A 20,966-nucleotide genomic window follows, 5' to 3' on the forward strand; every position below is an offset into this window, starting at 1 on the left:
CTAGAACTGAACTAGAACTGAACTAGAACTGAACTAGAACTGAACTAGAACTGAACTAGAACGAACTAGAACTGAACTAGAACTGAACTAGAACTGAACTAGAACTGAACGAGAACTGAACTAGAACTGAACTAGAACTGAACTAGAACTGACTAGAACTGAACTAGAACTGAACTAGAACTGAACTAGAACTGAACTAGAACTGAACTAGAACTGAACTAGAACTGACTAGAACTGAACTAGAACTGACTAGAACTGAACTAGAACTGAAATAGAACTGAACTAGAACTAGAACTGAACTAGAACTGAAGTAGAACTGAACTAGAATTGAACTAGAACTGAACTAGAACTGAACTAGAACTGAACTAGAACTGAACTAGAACTGAACTAGAACTGAACTAGAACTGAACTAGAACTGAACTAGATCTGAGCTAGATCTGAATTAGGACTGGACTGAACTAGAACTTAACTAATAAGATTGCAAGTTTGAAAAATATCTTAATTCGATCGGAATGAATAAAAAATTATTCTGTACCCATTTAATTAAATAAAAAAAGTTAATTAATTTATTTTTAAAAATTGTACTTTGATTTTTATTATTTTTAATGTTTAAAATTTTTTGTTGCTTTTTCATCTTTGTCTTTTGAATTTTAATAACAATTAGGTATAAATTAATAAATTTTTTGTTAAAACTAAAACTGTACAATAAGTAAAAAACAAAATTTTGAATCAAAATTTTTCATAAATTAGAAAATATATAAAAAGTATTCGAGAGCTTTTTTTCTTGCGTTCTTTTAAAAATGTTATTATTATTATTAAAACATTACAAATAAAAACTTAAAATTATAATAAATAAATTATTAAATTATGTAAAAAAATCTAAGTAATTAATAATATATTAAACACAAGGAATGTAATTGTTTTGTTAATTGATTGGATTGGATTTGTGTTAAATTATTTGAATGTAAAATAAGTAATAATAAGTAATTAATACAGGTACAAAATATTTGTTACTGTTGATTAATAATTTTTTTGATTTTATTTTAAGGGCTTTTTATAGCTTTTAATAAATAAATATGGAAGGATGTGGTTTGTCAATATAAATATTTTATTTGCTAGTGATAATGAAATTTAAAAGCTTTGTAGTAGCTTTTCAATAGCTTGTATGCTTTTACTAGTTATTGTTAGATGAAATAAATCTCTGTGAACTAAAGATTAAGCTTTTTGCTAAGTATTTTAAGATATTTACTAAATCTAATAAAAAGGATGGATTAGTGTTTGTTTAATATAATATATTACTATTAAAAATAAAACAAAATCAACAACAATTATTATTATTATTAAATAGATGAGGTAGGTTTTGAAACTGTATGTAAATATTTAAGTATGTATGTATATGAATTAATGTCAGTATATGGATGTATTTATGGGTTTAAAGATATGGTTTCCTGCCATATAATTTGGTTCCACAAATTTCCAATATTTGTTGCAAAGAAACCATATCTTAAGAGTATTTTTTTTTTTCAATTCTATACTGAACAAAATAATTATAATTATTATTTAGTTAAAATTGTGTATGTGTGTGTTTTTTTTTAATTTAAAATATTGTAACAATAACAGTCTTGTGTGTTGCATTTTGTGTTATAAGCTTAATAAAGGGTTTATAATAATTGTAAATTGTTTTTAATTATTATTATTTTTATAGTTATAGAATCATTAAATACCCCTGTTTAAAGTAAAGAGTAAATATACATTTATACAACACAGTTTTAGTAAGAAATTTTAGAAATTTTCATTGTAAAGAGACTTAAAAAGCTTTGAAATTCTAAAAGCTTTAATTACAATAATCGAATTTTGACTTTTGCATGAAAGCTGTGACATTGTATAACCGATAATGTCAACTATTAAGCTTTCTTTCTTTTAAAATCTAAGCTTTCATTTTAACTTCCTTAAGCTTAAAGCCTCTTTACTTTGTTTTCCTTTTTTCTAATTGTTAAAGCTTACACTATAACTTATAAAACTAATTTGAACTTTTAAGTACTTAAAATTTAGGACAGTTATTCACAATATTTACAACTTTTTGTTTTTGTTTTTAAATTTGTTAAGAGATTACTAGGTAATATTCTCACAAGGCTAGTTAGTCTGTTAAAAAGCTTTAAGGGTTTTAAGAGTTTGGTAACATAAATTTTTAGTAAAAATTTCCATTCTCTACCTCTCTCTCTCTCTTTAAAAGCTTTCTTTGTCTTAATTTCATAATGCTTTGCTGGAATGATTTTCCCTTAGGAGCTTTACTATTCTCTACTCCTAGTTCGAGTATAATCTTTTGATCAGCTGACCTGTTGCGTTAACATGTTCACCAGTTCGGTGCGATCCATATTGTTAAGAGTTTGCATGTCCACGCCCAAAGCTGCTGCCACAGCTTCAATATCCAGACCAAAAGAAGCCAATAATTCTAGAAATCTCATTTCTTCTCCGGTCACAGGATTTGTTAGGGTAGGACAGGAATTATTACATTGGGGCCAACTACAACGTTCCAAAAGCCGCAAAGAACATCTTTCCGGTACACGTGGTACACCACTGCGTCTATTGATTTTATTGGCACTATTGGCACGCTTTTCTACCAAGGGCTGTTCTTTTTGCAGTTCTCTCTCGGGCTGTTGAGCATCCACGGAGTTGTGCTCTTTTCTTCTGCGTTGACGTTTCTTTTGTTTATTTTGTTGACGCTTTTGTTTTTCCAATTCGTTACGTTTACGTTTGTTTTGCTTACGTTGCTGCTGAGTTTGGTTTTCCGATTCCTGAACATCGGTGGAGTTTTCATTTAAACGTAAGGAATTGGTTAGATTACTCTCAGGAAAGGCCACCATATTGTTCTTACGACGATTACGTCTTTCTTCTCTACGTTTTTGTTGTTCGTGTCGTAAGCGCTTGCGTTCTTCTCTTTCGGCTTTTGTCAGACGTTTTTTCTCTCCATTATTGTTATTGTTGCTATTATTGTTCTTCTTTTTCTTATCGCGTTGTTTGTCTTTGTGCTGTTTCTCATGTCTTCTCTTGTTATTGTCCTTGTGGGTGATGGTGGCTTCAGTGGATCTTTTCAATTTATCATGACGCTTTTTGCGTGGTCTTGTCGAATGTTCCCAGCATCTTAAAGCGGTGGGCAGAGAAATATCATCGATTTTTAAAGTGGTCCAATCCCGTTTTGAGAGTACTGCATGTCCTATGCAGGAGGGAGCGAAAACTGCGGTAACATTGTCCAAAGAAGAACGTAAAGCTCCTCCCATGGCGTGTATATAATTCCATTGGTGAGGAGTTACGGGGGCAGCTACATTATCGGCTCTCATTTGAGCTTCATCGAACAGCCATTGGAAAACAAACAAGGGAGCTAAAATTAAAGATACAAATTAAATAAAATTTCTCTTAATGATCAAAATTCTTCAAAATATTACCTTTCAAAGTGGGATAAAGTCTATAGCCAAAATAACAACGCCAGGGTTCTGATTTATGTTGCTCTACACAGGTTTCTGGCAGTAGTCCCTTCCACAGAGACCAGCCCTGTCTTACAGCATCACTAGAGGCCACAGCTGAGGGCGTATAGGGTTCTCTATCCAAAAACCAACCGGAATCACTGACTCCTCTAACGGTAACTTGCAGATTACGTTCCTGCTGTAAATAGTTGGTTATGCGATCCAAGTTTAACATAACACCCAAACCGCCTGCCGAAGATCCCACTAGTAAAAGTTCGGCTCCTGGTACTCGTCCCAGGCCCATGGGTATAAGATCGGCTATAACTTGTTTTAAAATCAAAGCACCCATAAAACGAAAGTTAAAATCTGTAGATTCAAAAGTATCCTTAGTGCCAGACCAGGAATCACTACTGCAGTAGGGTACTAATACATGATTGGCACTATGCCAGTAGGGATTTTCTTCGGGAGAAGCGGATAAAATACCACCAACTAGAATTAAAAAAAAAAAAATTATATGAATTATTGCTCTTTAATATTTATCGTATAAACAACTTACCATCTCGAGTTTCTGGCCAATCGGTGGAAGTCATCAGATGTCTCAGTCTATTCCATCGAGCCCGACATGTCTTCTTATCATAACAATGCCAGCCACCTTCCAGAAAGACAATCCATTTTTTGGAATTAGGATTTTTACGCAAATAAAAACCCGCCGCTGTACCATCATTACAAACTATAGTACGATTCGATAGCCAGGCCTTCTTTAAAGCTCTACTATGCTCCGGATGTGGTGTGGACACTACACCAACTGGTTGTGGCGTCTGCTGTACAGAATTGATTTTAATATTTTGCAGTTCCATTGCCCCTAAAACGGTGGAATTTAATGAATTAGAGCTGACCGCCTTCGTGACCAGCGATGCTGCTTCCGGTAATGTGGGTGTATTACTTTGGTGGGAGGGTGCTGCTGTAACCATCAATATATTTTTGGTGTATATTAGTGGCAGTATGATGGCCAGCAGTAGTGTGGTGGATATTGAAGATGTTTTGTGGTTGTATAGCGTTGTCGCTTTGATTGTGTTTTTACCGCTACACGTACATGGCAGCGATCTGGTGGTGGTGTTGGTGGTTGCAGTTGTTGTTACCTCTGTGTTGCTACTGCAAATGGTGGAATATGATGAACTTGTGCTACCCATTTGGTTTAAGGCTTGTTGTGTTTGGAATGAGGTGTTAAATGTTTGTGTCTGCAATAAAAGAAATAAAAAGGTTAGTCAGGGACATTGTGGGGATTTCATGTTTTATTTGGGAACAAATTTTTGTGGGAGAGTTTTGGGGATACACAAATACGATACTCAAATAATTTCAAATTGCTTTGCAAATTCAGCGAGTTTCAAAAACTGCTGCGGCCTAACAGACTTGGTTGCGCACGACTCACAAACACAGGTATTATTTTTGAGTAATTCAAATTTCACGAGTACAGCCCGAATATAAAATTTAATTAAAAACGTTGTTGGTATAATAAAACTATATTATTTTATGGTTAAAATCTCTTTGAAGGATTTTAAACATATTTGTTATACTCCGATTTATAGTGAAATCAATATTGAGGAAAATAACGTCTATATAGACGTCATTTATGTCAACGTTTTAAACAATATTATGTTACCTTGCGCCATCTATGTTTTATTGCAAATATCATTATTGATAAAGCTAAGACATCTCAGTCAGTGTAAAATTAAGCCCATACAAAATGTGTCGACGTACCCTGTGCAACTTTACATTTATCAAAGTCAACAACACATTTTCTATCGATAAGGCTGGATTCAATATGTGGATAATGCAGTTCAGTTTTGTAAATCCACCATAAAAATGTGGTGTATTTTTGGAGTTCACCAAATGAAAGAGAGTGTAGTAAAATAATTCACCATAACAATAAACACAATCCAAAAAACACTGTAAATCCACTAGTCAATACAACAACCATTCAAAGGAGAAAATTTCATAAATTGAACTGAACTAGAACTGAACTAGAACTGAACTAGAACTGAACTAGAACTGAACTAGAACTGAACTAGAACTGAACTAGAACTGAACTAGAACTGAACTAGAACTGGACTAGAACTGAACTAGAACTGAACTAGAACTGAACTAGAACTGAACTAGAACTGAACTAGAACTTAACTAGAACTGAACTCGAACTCAACTAGAACTCAACTAGAACTCAACTAGAACTGAACTAAAACTGAACTAGAACTTAACTAGAACTGACTAGAACTGAACTAGAACTGACTAACTGAACTAGAACTGAACTAGAACTGAACTAGAACTGAACTAGAACTGAACTAGAACTGAACTAGAACTGAACTAGAACTGAACTAGAACTGAACTAGAACTGAACTAGAACTGAACTAGAACTGAACTAGAACTGAACTAGAACTGAACTAGAACTGAACTAGAACTGAACTAGAACTGAACTAGAACTGAACTAGAACTGAACTAGAACTGAACTAGAACTGAACTAGAACTGAACTAGAACTGAACTAGAACTGAACTAGAACTGAACTAGAACTGAACTAGAACTGAACTAGAACTGAACTAGAACTGAACTAGAACTGAACTAGAACTGAACTAGAACTGAACTAGAACTGAACTAGAACTGAACTAGAACTGAACTAGAACTGAACTAGAACTGAACTAGAACTGAACTAGAACTGAACTAGAACTGAACTAGAACTGAACTAGAACTGAACTAGAACTGAACTAGAACTGAACTAGAACTGAACTAGAACTGAACTAGAACTGAACTAGAACTGAACTAGAACTGAACTAGAACTGAACTAGAACTGAACTAGAACTGAACTAGAACTGAACTAGAACTGAACTAGAACTGAACTAGAACTGAACTAGAACTGAACTAGAACTGAACTAGAACTGAACTAGAACTGAACTAGAACTGAACTAGAACTGAACTAGAACTGAACTAGAACTGAACTAGAACTGAACTAGAACTGAACTAGAACTGAACTAGAACTGAACTAGAACTGAACTAGAACTGAACTAGAACTGAACTAGAACTGAACTAGAACTGAACTAGAACTGAACTAGAACTAAACTAGAACTGATCTAGAACTGAACTAGAACTGAACTAGAACTGAACTAGAACTGAACTAGAACTGAACTAGAACTGAACTAGAACTGAACTAGAATTGAACTAGAACTGAACTAGAACTGAACTAGAACTGAACTAGAACTGAACTAGAACTGAACTAGAACTGAACTAGAACTGAACTAGAACTGAACTAGAACGAAACTGAACTAGAACTGAACTAGAACTGAACTAGAACTGAACTAGAACGAACTAGAACTGAACTAGAACTGAACTAGAACTGAACTAGAACTGAACTAGAACTGAACTAGAACTGAACTAGAACTGAACTAGAACTGAACTAGAACTGAACTAGAACTGACTAGAACTGAACTAGAACTGAACTAGAACTGAACTAGAACTGAACTAGAACTGAACTAGAACTGAACTAGAACTGAACTAGAACTGAACTAGAACTGAACTAGAACTGAACTAGAACTGAACTAGAACTGAACTAGAACTGAACTAGAACTGAACTAGAACTGAACTAGAACTGAACTAGAACTGAACTAGAACTGAACTAGAACTGAACTAGAACTGAACTAGAACTGAACTAGAACTGAACTAGAACTGAACTAGAACTGAACTAGAACTGAACTAGAACTGAACTAGAACTGAACTAGAACTGAACTAGAACTGAACTAGAACTGAACTAGAACTGAACCAGAACTGAACTAGAACTGAACTAGAACTGAACTAGAACTGAACTAGAACTATACTAGAACCGAGCTAGAACTGAACTAGAACCGAACTAGGACTGAATTAGAGCTGAACTAGAACTGAAATAGAACTGAACTAGATCTGAACTAGAACTGAACTAGAACTGAACAGGAAACTCTTAAATTCTCTCTTAACTCTTATAAAACACTTAACTTGCAGATATTGCTCTACATATCTCTCTCCTTTTTACTATATATTTCTCTAATAACAAGTTTATAATGATCACTAATTTATTGTTTTTGTTATAAATTTGTTATTGTCTTTCTTCTTTTGTTGTTGTACACTAGTCGTATCTTTGGTAAACATTTATTACAACGTCATGTGGTTAAAACTTCGTTTTGGTGTTGTTATTATTATTATTGTTATTGTAGTAGTGCGAGTACTTGTTGTTGTTATTTTTTGTTGTTGTTATTATGGTCTTTTCTGTTACTCTACCACCACTTTGGCGGAAAAACTTGCTTTGATCAAAATGCGAGCAAGAAGCTTTGCGATAAGATCAAAGACATTTTACCGAACCCAATGTTGACGATGATGATGATGTTGATTGTGATGATGACGACGACGTCGTCGACAAAAGCAACAACAAAAATGGTGATCATGATGATGTTGATGATTAAAATAAATAAAACGACAACATTGCCATTAATATGAAGAATATGAGAATGATGTTTTGGAAGATTATTGTTGTTTTCGTTTATGATGATCATGATAATAATAATGATGATGACGCAGACGAAATAAAAGATGAGTACAATTAACCGCCTAAAGGGATTTTGCACAACCAAAATTTGAAGTTTGTTGTTATTTACAAACAAATTTATTGTTTATCTAAAAATAATGACAACTACAAAAAATATATAAACAAAATAATACAAAGTGACAAATTGTTAAATAAATACACAAAAAGCGGCAATTGTTTGTTAAAAAAAATTTTAAAAAACACCAACAATTTTAAGAATCATAACAACAAAAGGAAATTACTGTGTACATTTTCAGAAAACACTATTAAACAAATAAATAAATAATATATACAAGCCCTATAATATTATTCATTCACTTTAACGTAAGAACGTTATTATGAATGAAAAGTAGAAAAGACCGCAAAAAAAACAAATATTCAAATTGAAAGCATATTTAAAACTAAGTATACACAAATTAAATACAAAATTGGCGGTAAAATATTTGATATTGTTTGTTTTATAATTTGTTGTAATTTTCATTAACATGTTTAATGACTATAAACATTGTAAAACCACAATACTTGACAACATTCTATAATCATCGATTAATAACAAATTACTACTTGAACACACACCCCCACCACGATCACTATGTATAAACACTACTTCCTCTCACACTCTGTTATGCGAGCTTTTACAGCACACTCGATCACTCAATTTTCTCCCCTACCTTTTGTTGTGACATTTTAATTACCATTTTGAAAAGATATAAACAAGTTTCCTTGTCATTTACAACATTCCAATACATGACAAAATGACAGCAGACATTGCCAGATAGAGAACTCTAGACAGTTAAAGTAAAGCAAGCCCAAGATGAGAGTGAAAAGAGAGGGGGTGGTTGGTGGTAAAGCCAAAGTGCTAAAGAGTTATGTATGTGTTTGTGTTTAGTAAATCAAGTTTTTCTATTTTATGTTGCCGCCTTTTAGCCGCAATAGCACAAAATTAAATAATAAAAGACCAATAGCAATAACAACAATAATAAATATTACCATTATACCACTTTGATCTATAAGTCTTTTGAAGGCTTAGGCGTGTAATTAAATGGCGCTTAGTTTTTGAAAAGACATAAAAAATAAATTGCCGCACCTTAAATAAATCATTTTAATTTAAAATTTTATTAACAATATACTGTTGTAATAATAACGATAACGTTAATCAATTATTACTTCTCCTTCTACGCCTCTCTCTCTCTCTCTCACTCTATATTGTCTTGACTTTAATTGATCTTTTAAATCAAAGTTATCAACGGCTTTGTTAACTTAAGAGCTGTTTGTTAGCTTGGCATGTAAACGTGTTTTGTTTATAAACATTTTTATTTGGCGCCATCTATGGTTGTTTGCATTTTTGCAGACGTCATCAATAAGTTTAGCAACCCTGTTTGTTTGTCGGTGATTGAATTAATAGATAGGGCTTTGAAAGAGTGCGTTGTTTCTAAAGATATTAAATCATTATTTTAATATAACTGAACCAGAACTGAAATAGAACTAAAGTAGAACTGAACTAGAACTGAACTAGAACTGAACTAGAACTGAACTAGAACTGAACTAGAACTGAACTAGAACTGAACTAGAACTGAACTAGAACTGAACTAGAAGAACTAGAACTGAACTAGAACTGAACTAGAACTGAACTAGAACTGAACTAGAACTGAACTAGAACTGAACTAGAACTGAACTAGAACTGAACTAGAACTGAACTAGAACTGAACTAGAACTGAACTAGAACTGAACTAGAACTGAACTAAGAACTGAACTAGAACTGAACTAGAACTGACTAGAACTGAACTAGAACTGAACTAGAACTGAAACTAGAACTGAACTAGAACTGAACTAGAACTGAACTAGAACTGAACTAGAACTGAACTAGAACTGAACTAGAACTAACTGAACTGAACTAGAACTGACTAGAACTGAACTAGAACTGAACTAGAACTGAACTAGAACTGAACTAGAACTGAACTAGAACTGAACTAGAACTGAACTAGAAACTGAACTAGAACTGAACTAGAACTGAACTAGAACTGAACTAGAAACTGAACTAAACTGAACTAGAACTGAACTAGAACTGAACTAGAACTGAACTAGAACTGAAACTAGAACTGAACTAGAACTGAACTAGAACTGAACTAGAACTGAACTAGAACTGAACTAGAACTGAACTAGAACTGAACTAGAACTGAACTAGAACTGAACTAGAACTGAACTAGAACTGAACTAGAACTGAACTAGAACTGAACTAGAAACTGAACTAGAACTGAACTAGAACTGAACTAGAACGGACTAGAACTGAACTAGAACTGAACTAGAACTGAACTAGAACTGAACTAGAACTGAACTAGAACTGAACTAGAACTAACTAGAACTGAAACTAGAACTGAACTAGAACTGAACTAGAACTGAACTAGAAATGAACTAGAACTGAACTAGAACTGAGCTAGAACTGAACTAGAACTGAACTAGAACTGAACTAGAACTGAACTAGAACTGAACTAGAAACTTGAACTAGAATGAACTAGAACTGAACTAGAACTGAACTGAACTGACTAGAACTGAACTAGAACTGAACTAGAACTGAACTAGAACTGAACTAGAACTGAACTAGAACTGAACTAGAACTGAACTAGAACTGAACATAGAACTGAACTAGAACTGAACTAGAACTGAACTAGAACTGAACTAGAACTGAACTAGAACTGAACTAGAACTGAACTAGAACTAAACTAGAACTGAACTAGAACTGAAACTAGAAATGAACTAGAACTGAACTAGAACTGAACTAGAACTGAACTAGAACTGACAACTAGAACTGAACTAGAACTGAACTAGAACTGAACTAGAACTGAACTGGAACTGAACTAGAACTGAACTAGAACTGAACTAGAACTGAACTAGAACTGAACTAGAACTGAACTAGAACTGAACTGGAACTGAACTAGAACCGAACAAGAACTGAACTAGAACTGAACTAGAACTGAACTAGAACTAAACTAGAACTGAACTAGAACTGATCTAGAACTGAACTAGAACTGAACTAGAACTGAAGTGATTTCATATATTTTCATTACTGCTCACCTGCCAACAACAAAAAAGTACTCCCTTATAATCACATACGAATTTGGCACACTTTTTATAACCAAATAAGGTCTGACGTGAGCTGTTGTTCTAAACAATATAAAAAATATACAATTTCAAATACAGAAAGTGATATTTAAATAAAACTAAATCAACGGCGATTTCAAACACGAAATGAAAAAAAAAAATATATAATAGCTGTGTTAGCTATTGAATAAATTGTCAATATTAGACATTTAGGCTCATTAAAAATCTCATCATCATTATCATTGATTGCTAAAGGCCTGAATGTTAAGAACTCGGGCGGTAAACTTCACACAATAAAAATTCTATTCGAAAAAAAAACAGACTTTGAAAGCGAAAAAGGTTACAATTTTGAATACAAACAAACGATATATATATTTTTGTAACAATAGAAAGACGTTTTGCAAAAAAAGATTTTTAAAACCAGACTAAAACGTTAAACATTTCTTTTGGAAATAAAACCTATAGAAATAACGTTAAAACAAACATTTAAACAACGTCTCTGAGCTTAGTGTTTATATTTACGTTGATCAAAGTTTGGAAGCGGCCCTTTAGATAGTTTTTGTTGTTGTTGTACGGTAGTAGTATCTCATGTTGTTTTGAGGTTTTGATGTGTTATCGGGGAAAAAAAGAGAGGCGGTTTAATTTAATTGAATTTAATTTGTTTTCTTATCAATATTTTTAATCACTGGCGCTGTGAATTAGTTAATTGAAATGTCAGTGCGTATATATGTATGTGTATGGGTTTGTTTTTGATTTGAATTTTATTTAAATTGGATTTATTATTGTTGTTGTTTTTTCATATAATGCTCCTGATTTTATTGGTGGTAAATATTTGATTTAGATTTTGGTTTTCTTTTATGACTTTAATTTGCTATTTAGTTTTTATTTTTATATTATTTCTTTGTAATTTTTTAACTGTGTGTTTCAACATTTTGTAGGCCGTTTGAGATTTGTTTTATTGTTGTTGTCTTTATTCTTTTAGCTAAGGCGGTAAAAATCAAAGTTATTTGTTAGAAGAGAAAAAAAATTATATATACCGCTTTAATGTTTTTAAACTTTAAAGCTTGTTATTGTTGTTATTTTATTTTTATATTATTGTATTTTTTTAGAGTTAATTAAGAAATTTATTAATTTTTTCGTCATTATTATTATTTTGTCTTCTTTGAGAGCTGGCAGCAGCATTGATTGAATGAATATTTAAATGATTTCGGTGGTAAATATCTATAAAAAATTATAAAATATTTATTATTAAAAAAAAGTTTTGATAAGTTAAAATGCTACTCGTGTTTATTTATAAAAAAAACACGAAAATATGAAATCCAAATACAAATATCATGTGAGAAATTGGCACAAAGTGGCAGAAACTTGTCTAAAATGTTTAAATAATTTGATTTCATTTCAACTTAATTTTAATTATAGTTTCGGCTTACCAAAAGGCGATAAGATATAGTATGATTTGACATATTAAATAAGTAATTTGAATCAATTTAGTTCAATTATAGTTTATTTTAAGTTCATTAGTAATTCGATTCTACTTGTGTTCTAGTTCAGTACTAGTTCAGTTCTAGTTCAGTTCTAGTTCAGTTCTAGTTCAGTTCTAGTTCAGTTCTAGTTCAGTTCTAGTTCAGTTCTAGTTCAGTTCTAGTTCAGTTCTAGTTCAATTCTAGTTCAGTTCTAGTTCAGTTCTTGTTCAGTTCTAGTTCAGTTCTAGTTCAGTTCTAGTTCAGTCTAGTTCAGTTCTAGTTCAGTTCTAGTTCAGTTCTAGTTCAGTTCTAGTTCAGTTCTAGTTCAGTTCTAGTTCAGTTCTAGTTCAGTTCTAGTTCTTCTAGTTCAGTTCTAGTCAGTTTCAGTTCTAGTTCAGTCTAGTTCAGTTCTAGTTCAGTTCTAGTTCAGTTCTAGTTCAGTTCTAGTTCAGTTCTAGTTCAGTCTAGTTCAGTTCTAGTCATTCAGTTCGTCTAGTTCAGTTCTAGTTCAGTTCTAGTTCAGTTCTAGTTCAGTTCTAGTTCAGTTCTAGTTCAGTTCTAGTTCAGTTCTAGTCAGTGCTAGTAGTGCTAGTTCAGTTCTAGTTCAGTTCTAGTTCAGTTCTAGTTCAGTTCTAGTTCAGTTCTAGTTCAGTTCTAGTTCAGTTCTAGTTCAGTTCTAGTTCAGTTCTAGTTCAGTTCTAGTTCAGTTCTAGTTCAGTTCTAGTTCATTCTAGTTCAGTTCTAGTTCAGTTCTAGTTCAGTTCTAGTTCAGTTCTAGTTCAGTTCTAGTTCAGTTCTAGTTCAGTTCTAGTTCAGTTCTAGTTCAGTTCTAGTTCAGTTCTAGTTCAGTTCTAGTTCAGTTCTAGTTCAGTTCTAGTTCAGTTCTAGTTCAGTTCTAGTTTCAGTTCTAGTTCAGTTCTAGTTCAGTTCTAGTTCAGTTCTAGTTCAGTTCTAGTTCAGTTCTAGTTCAGTTCTAGTTCAGTTCTAGTTCAGTCTAGTTCAGTTCTAGTTCAGTTCTAGTTCAGTTCTAGTTCAGTTCTAGTTCAGTTCTAGTTCAGTTCTAGTTCAGTTCTAGTTCAGTTCTAGTTCAGTTCTAGTTCAGTTCTAGTTCAGTTCTAGTTCAGTTCTAGTTCAGTTCTATCAGTTCTAGTTCAGTTCTAGTTCAGTTCTAGTTCAGTTCTAGTTCAGTTCTAGTTCAGTTCTAGTTCAGTTCTAGTTCAGTTCTAGTTCAGTTCTAGTTCAGTTCTAGTTCAGTTCTAGTTCAGTTCTAGTTCAGTTCTAGTTCAGTTCTAGTTCAGTTCTAGTTCAGTTCTAGTTCAGTTCTAGTTCAGTTCTAGTTCAGTTCTAGTTCAGTTCTAGTTCAGTTCTAGTTCAGTTCTAGTTCAGTTCTAGTTCAGTTCTAGTTCAGTTCTAGTTCATTTCTAGTTCATTTCTAGTTTAGTTCTAGTTCAGTTCTAGTTCAGTTCTAGTTCAGTTCTAGTTCAGTTCTAGTTCAGTTCTAGTTCAGTCTAGTTTAGTTTTAGTTCAGTTTTAGTTCAGTTCTAGTTCTAGTTCAGTTCTAGTTCAGTTCTTTAGTTCTAGTTCAGATCTAGTTCAGTTCTAGTTCAGATCTAGTTCAGTTCTAGTTCAGTTCTAGTTCAGTTTTAGTTCAGTTCTAGTTCAGATCTAGTTCAGTTGTAGTTCAGTTCTAGTTTAGTTCTAGTTCAGTTCTAGTTCAGTTCTAGTTCAGTTCTAGTTCAGTTCTAGTTCAGTTCTAGTTCAGTTCTAGTTCAGTTCTAGTTCAGTTCTAGTTCAGTTCTAGTTCAGTTCTAGTTCAGTTCTAGTACAGTTCCATTGCAGTTCTAGTTCACTGCTAGTACTAGTTAAGTCTTAGTTCAGCTTTCGTAATGTTTTTTTGATTTAACGAATTTGTTTATCAATATTTTTATTGAAAGGAGTTAATATCATGGGTCCATCCATACCTTTTTAAGACAATCCTTTATTGTTTTTATTTAATTCAAGGAAAACACAACAATAATAACAACAACTAATTACTGACCTAAAATAACACCTGTTATGCCATAAAACACGCTTATGCTTAAGAATTTCCTAAAACAACAACAACGACATTAAGAATAGCCATATCCATATAGTAAACAATTTTAAGAGAAAAACCAGCTCAAGGCTAAAAAGAAGACAACAACGATGACGACGCAAAAAGAAAAGAAAATATCCTTCTACATACCTTTGGTATACAAAGTAGTAGAGTTGATAAATAAACAGGTAATTCGGAAGCTGATAAATTTCTTAAATGGGAAAAAACTTAAAGGTTTAACACATATACTATGGTAGGCACACACTAAGTAGAAACGGCCAAAAAACAATAACAAGAGGTTCAGAAAAAAGGGGAACTTAAAGATGTGTACGGGTACGTACTTAACATAGGAATTGTAATGTTGACCAAAAGGTGATGATGTTTTTAATGTATTTAAGTTTTTAAATTACAGAATATAAATCCCTTTTGGACTTAAGTGCTAAAAAAAGGGTAAAACGTACTACTGCTTAAAAATTTTAAAGGAAAAAAGTACCAATTTTGTTTTTATAAAAAGGGCCGTTTATTTTGATTTCATTATTAAATCATTTTCCTAACAAAATTTTTCCCTTTCGCATGGTACCCAAAAAGGTACATTTCCGTTTAGCGTTATTAAAAAGTCTGGATTTTCTCATTGCTGCATTTGTGTTGTTGCTGTTTCGTTTTTGAAAGAGTACCAAGAAGTTTGGTTAGATTAAGTCCGTCTGTCTGTCCAGCTGGTTTTGGTCGTATTTTAAGAAAGATACAAACATGAAAAAAGAAACAACAACACAATAACAACATTAAAAATATAAAAAGTAGTTTAAATGTACATATGTATGTATGTGTAAATAAGTATCTGTGTGTTTGTATATTTGAGATATAACTTAAGCTGAACGCGCTAAGCCCGTGCCGTTTTTTACTTTGTATAATGCCGACTATTTGGCGGCATGTTGCAAAGAAAGATACAAAAACTACAAAAACAACATACACGAAAAATCCAACAGCAACAATAACTCTGACTCTGTAAAGAGACAAGACGTTATAAGGTATGGTCGCTGGTGTTTTTAACTAAAATAAAGTAAGAAACCGATTGTACTTAAACTAAAGTAAAATAATGCTGATTGTAGTTTCGGTTTTCGGTAAAGTTATTCTTTAATTTTGTTGTGCTTTTTTTTGTTCGTGTGCTTTCGTACTTCTTCATTTCGTTAAAGATGTTTTCTCGTTGCTGCTGCTGTTGTTATTGTTGTTGTTGTTTATGTGCTTGTGGCAATTTTTTAAATGTTTACAGGTAGTATGCGCTACATTAAGAGCATGATGATTACGTCTGTTTCGGTTATTTTTTATTATTGTTGTTTTGTTGAAGATCGTATGTCTGTCTGTCGGTTTGTTTTTTCTTTGTTGCTCTCGTGAACGTGAAGATGAAACGGTCTCGTAAAACATTTTAAAATTTTAAGTTTTTTCTTTCATTTCCAAGCTACAGGCACAACAACATTCAAAAGCTCACAAAACGTAAAATAAAAGCATAAAATCAGTTATTTAAAATAATGTTGTTGACAAGGGGTTGAATTCGATGAAAAAATTAAGAAAAATAACAACTAAACAAAAACTGGGAAATTTTAAGATTCGAAATTAAGTTCGAATTTTCGAAATTTTGTAAAAAGCATTACTTTATAAGTTGGCAAAAAAAAAAATTAAAATCAATTTTACGCTTTTGATTTAAAGTTCGAAAGCTTATATTGTAGACAAATTAATTTAATTTTGACCATATTTTAGAATTTCGAAATTAAGTTCGAATTTTCGAACATGGCTAAAAAGTGTATAATTGAGTGGCTCTATATATAAACAAACAAAATATAATAAACATTTAAATTTTTAATTAAAAATTTTAATTTCGAAAGCTTTAAGCTTAAGTTTTAGAATTTTGATTAAGTTGGAATTTTCGAACATGATCAAAAACCATATATTGGAGTTGCTTCTTGCCTAATATAATCAATTTCATTAAAATTTTCTATTTTGTCTTAAAGCTTTTAAGTTCGAAAGCCTGAAAAAGCTAAATTAAAAGTCTGTCGAACTTTTATAATGATTTTTCATGAATAACAGCTGAAATGCTATAGTTTAGACCATATTTTAGAATTTCGAAATTAAGTTCGAATTTTCGAACATAATTAAAACTCATATATTTAAATTGCTTCTTGCCTAATATAATAAATTTTATCAAAATTTTATATTTTGTCTTAAAGCTTCTAAGTTCGAAAGTCTGAAAAAGCTAAATTAAAAGTCTTTCGAACTTATATAATGATTTTTCATGAATAATAGATGAAATGCTATAGTTTAGACCATATTTTAGGATTTCGAAATTAAGTTCGAATTTTCGAACATAAATAAAAAACCTTTATTTGAGTTGCTCTTCGCACAGACAAACGATATAAATAGAAATTTTTAATAATTAATGTAAAATTCTATGTTCGAAAATATAAAATAGCTAAATTTAAAAAGCTTTTAAGCATATTTAATGATTATTAATAAACTACAAGTAATTTAAAGTTGTTTAAGTTATATTTCATAATTTTAAAATTAAGTTCGAATTTTCGAACATTGAAAAAATATTCAAATTTCATAAGTTCTTTCGAAATTTTTATCTTCTTAGCAACTAAATCAGAAACTAGTTTTTAGAATATTTTCGAAATTATGTTCGAATTTTCATTAATAGAAGAACAATTTTAACAAAATTTTACTTTTAATTAAAAAGTTCGACGTTTGAAAGCTTTTAACTGTTGAATGTGTTGAATAAAGGGAATCGAACTCGAGAATACATACATATTTAGCATAAACAACATTTCCTTCGACGTAAACATTCTTTTAGATAAACTTTTGTTTTGTATTTCGAATGCATTTACACATGGTCATGCTGTGTTATTAAAAGAAAGCCAGTCCCGAAAGGAGAAGAAGAAGAAGACAATGACGATGAAAAGACGACCACTATATATACTACTACGTTGCTGATGATGATGATGAAGAAGATGAAAAAAAGTAAGCTTCTCGTCATTGTAATCGTCGTCATCATCTTTACGGTTGTCGTATATATCAATGGGCGCATGCGCCCATTGATCTTCTCTTTGGCGGTAAACAGTAGCTGCTATCGCTGTCGGCTGAATGGCTGGCTGGCTGTTTGGCTAGTTGTTTGGTTGGGTTGAATGGTTGGTTAGATTGTTTTCGTTTCCCCATTTATTTTTTTTTCTTTTGCCTTTTTGGCTTTAACCTTTTTATTTTGTTTTTGTAGTTTTCTGGTTCGTCTTTAACGTCGTCATTGTCGAGTTTGTTTGTTGCTGCTCGCAATATTGTTGTTGCAGACATAAAATCGTCCAACGAGACAAATAAACTTCAGCTTTAACGTTTTTGTATGCTGTTGGATCACAATTGATGAGGGTTTTCTGCGGAACGTTAAATGTTGTTTTTGGCCGGTGTTTGGCTGCTCCTCATACATTTTATGGCTTGCTTTTTGGGTTGGGTTGTATTGTATGTATGTATGTATGTATGTATGTATGTATGTATGTATGTATGTATGTATGTATGTATGTATGTATGTATGTATGTAGTTGTATAAACATTTTTCCAAATGCGGCTTCCACTTTGTATTTTATTATTATTATTATTTTTTCAGTGTTTTTTGTTTTTATTTTGTTGTTTTTCGGTTTTTGTGTTTTTATGATGATGTTGCACGCGAAATGTTTAGTATGTGCGGATTCTTTTAAATTGATTATAATTTAAGGGATCTGCTACCTAATTTTTATTACTGTGATAATATCATTTAGTGGAAATTACATGTGGTTTTGGGATTTATTATACATTCGTTCCTAAGCTGTTGTTGTTTCGTTTTCATCTCTTTTTAAATCAATCGGCTTTTAGGTCTTTTGAAGCAAAATCAAATTTAAAATTATTATTGCCTATAAGCTTTTAGTTCATGTTTTATTAAGCTGTTCTTTTTGCGGCTTTGTTATCTGATCATTAGTTTAATTGTAATGATGTTTTATATTCTATTTATTTCTTTACTATTTATAGTTAAAGTTTTCTAACATTTCTAAGTTATATTTAACTGGTTATTGTTTATAATTATTAGTTGTACAATGTGCATACATACATATATACATATGTACATATGTATGTATGTGTGTAAATAATTGTGTTGTAAAGTTTTCCTTGTGTATTACTTTATTGACTTGTAACAACTTTTTCGATTCGGTTATTTGGTTGATTTTTTTGCTGTGAGTGTTTTTAAATAATTACTTAGCTTAACTAACAATTAATTGTTAGGATTTTTTATTTTAAAGAGTTAATTTTTGCGTTAATAATGTTGCAGCGATAATGTGCAACAATTTGTTAGGTATTTTGTTAAAACGATATTTAAACATTATCAATTTGTATATGTTTAGAAAGCTATATGTTTCTGCTTTAAAAGCTTTTAATGGTATTCTTATTGAGCTATTCTGAAAAGTCAGTTAGCTTGTCAAATCTTTATTAATGTTCCTTAAACTATAGTTAGTTTATAGAGGATGGATGTGCTTTGCAGATCCAAAGAAATACATTTAGTTCATTATCGGGCCTGTTGTGAGTTCCTTTCCTAGAGTCTATGATGACAATAGAACCCAAGACTTCAACACTAGAATACTAGCAATTAACCTAAACTATCCTATGAACTTAGCTGTGAGCTCCTTTGCCAGATTCTCTGGTGCAAATCGAATCCACGACTTCCAAACTGACAGACTAGTATACTAGTAATTAACCTACCGGAGTCACTATTAAACTATCCCCTGAACTTCGTAATGACATATATTACTTTAAAATGAATACTGCATACCATTTGCATTACTTTCGAATACTCTAATAATTACTTATATATAGTCATGTAAGTAAGTACTTAAATATATTTCGTTGTTATTGGTGTTGTGAGTACAACAGCGAACTAAGGAAGACGATACCCAAGTCCCTATTCGTAATGACTTATTTAAGTGCTTATTTGTAAGCGAGCGTGGTAATGATTTCAATGAAATTGCGATATAAATTCTAGTTATTTGGTCTCTCTGTATATTTTTCAAGATGGACGGACAGTTGGATAGACGGACGTGGAATTTAACTTCGTTTGACTTTTTTCTTTGGGGTTGCATTAAATCATAGATTAGGGCCAAAAATCTAAGAATGTTAGAAGAGCTATAGTTCCAACATCGAAAGCGAAATTTCTCGTATTTTGACCGATTTGTGTGTTTTTAAGAAGCAAAACTTCTGAGGGATTTTTACTTAATTTTGTTCTTTAACAAGAACATGGAGTGAAGACTCCTCAGAGAGTGGACACCCAGGATTACAATCGCAATTATAAAAAGTTGGACGAAACTGAGTTTCTGAACATCGGAGCAGAACTAACTATATAATAAACCAAAAAAAAAGCTAAAAGTATTAAAGGGATCTAAAACTAGACCTGATTTACTTCCAAATTCAATTGAAATCTCATTGGGTACTACTGCCACGAAACTGAGTTCCTAAACATCGGAGCACTACAACTCGGAGCAGAACTAACTATATAAAAAATCCTTAAATAGTTAAAAGTATTAAAAAGATCTAAAACAAGACCTAATTTACTTCCAAATTCAATTGAAATCTCATTGGGTACTACTTCCATGAAATTACAATTTCGAACAGATCTTATTATATACAAAAATCCATAAATAGCTAGAGATCTAAAACTAGACCAACAGCAGTAAAATTTTTAAAACCCCATCATTCATTTCAAACACTTTTATGTAATCATAGAGGAACTTACCTTATAATTTAAATATTTAATCCGTTTTTGAGATTTTGTATTTGTGGGCTGATGAAAATTCGAAAAAATTGTATATTTAATTTCGCTGTTGTTCCACATAATTGCTAAATCCACTTCCTAAGAGCTTTCTTTTTATATAAATAAAATTTTCTTAACAAATTTTTATTTCTGCTGTTAAAGAATTACTTTTGCTTTGTACTTTAAATTATTAACATTTCACATAATATCAATTTTTTTTTGGTAAATTATTATAAATTTTAAATAATTTTTTTTAGTTATTTTTCACTCATATTTCTATTTTGTTTAAATTATAATGCTTTATATTTTTTTTATAAAAGATAAATAAACAAAAATATTTATTTTCCGTTACCGCAAAAAAATACGTTATTTTTAAGTTTTTTTTTTTTTAATATAATTTAAACGTTATTTTTTTCTTGTTTAATGATAATGATTTTTTTTCTCTTAACCGAACGCACATCT

General features: G+C 31.6%; 1 protein-coding gene across 1 annotated transcript; it reads right to left on the reverse strand.

The window, feature by feature from the left end:
• Window positions 1-925: 925 nt before the first annotated feature.
• LOC119608057 (palmitoleoyl-protein carboxylesterase NOTUM) lies at window positions 926-20,799 on the reverse strand. The gene is made up of 4 exons (XM_037962304.1): window positions 20,487-20,799; window positions 4,018-4,699; window positions 3,444-3,950; window positions 926-3,379 (listed from the first exon to the last, which is right to left on the reverse strand). Exons 1-4 carry the CDS (start codon window positions 20,583-20,585, stop codon window positions 2,328-2,330), a joined length of 2,340 nt encoding a protein of 779 aa, XP_037818232.1. The 5' UTR covers window positions 20,586-20,799; the 3' UTR covers window positions 926-2,327.
• Window positions 20,800-20,966: the final 167 nt, after the last annotated feature.

Source organism: Lucilia sericata, unplaced genomic scaffold (assembly GCF_015586225.1).
Source record: "Lucilia sericata isolate MDLA Ls3-8-SP2 unplaced genomic scaffold, ASM1558622v1 Contig000782F_arrow, whole genome shotgun sequence".
NCBI classification, from domain to species: Eukaryota; Metazoa; Arthropoda; class Insecta; order Diptera; family Calliphoridae; genus Lucilia; species Lucilia sericata.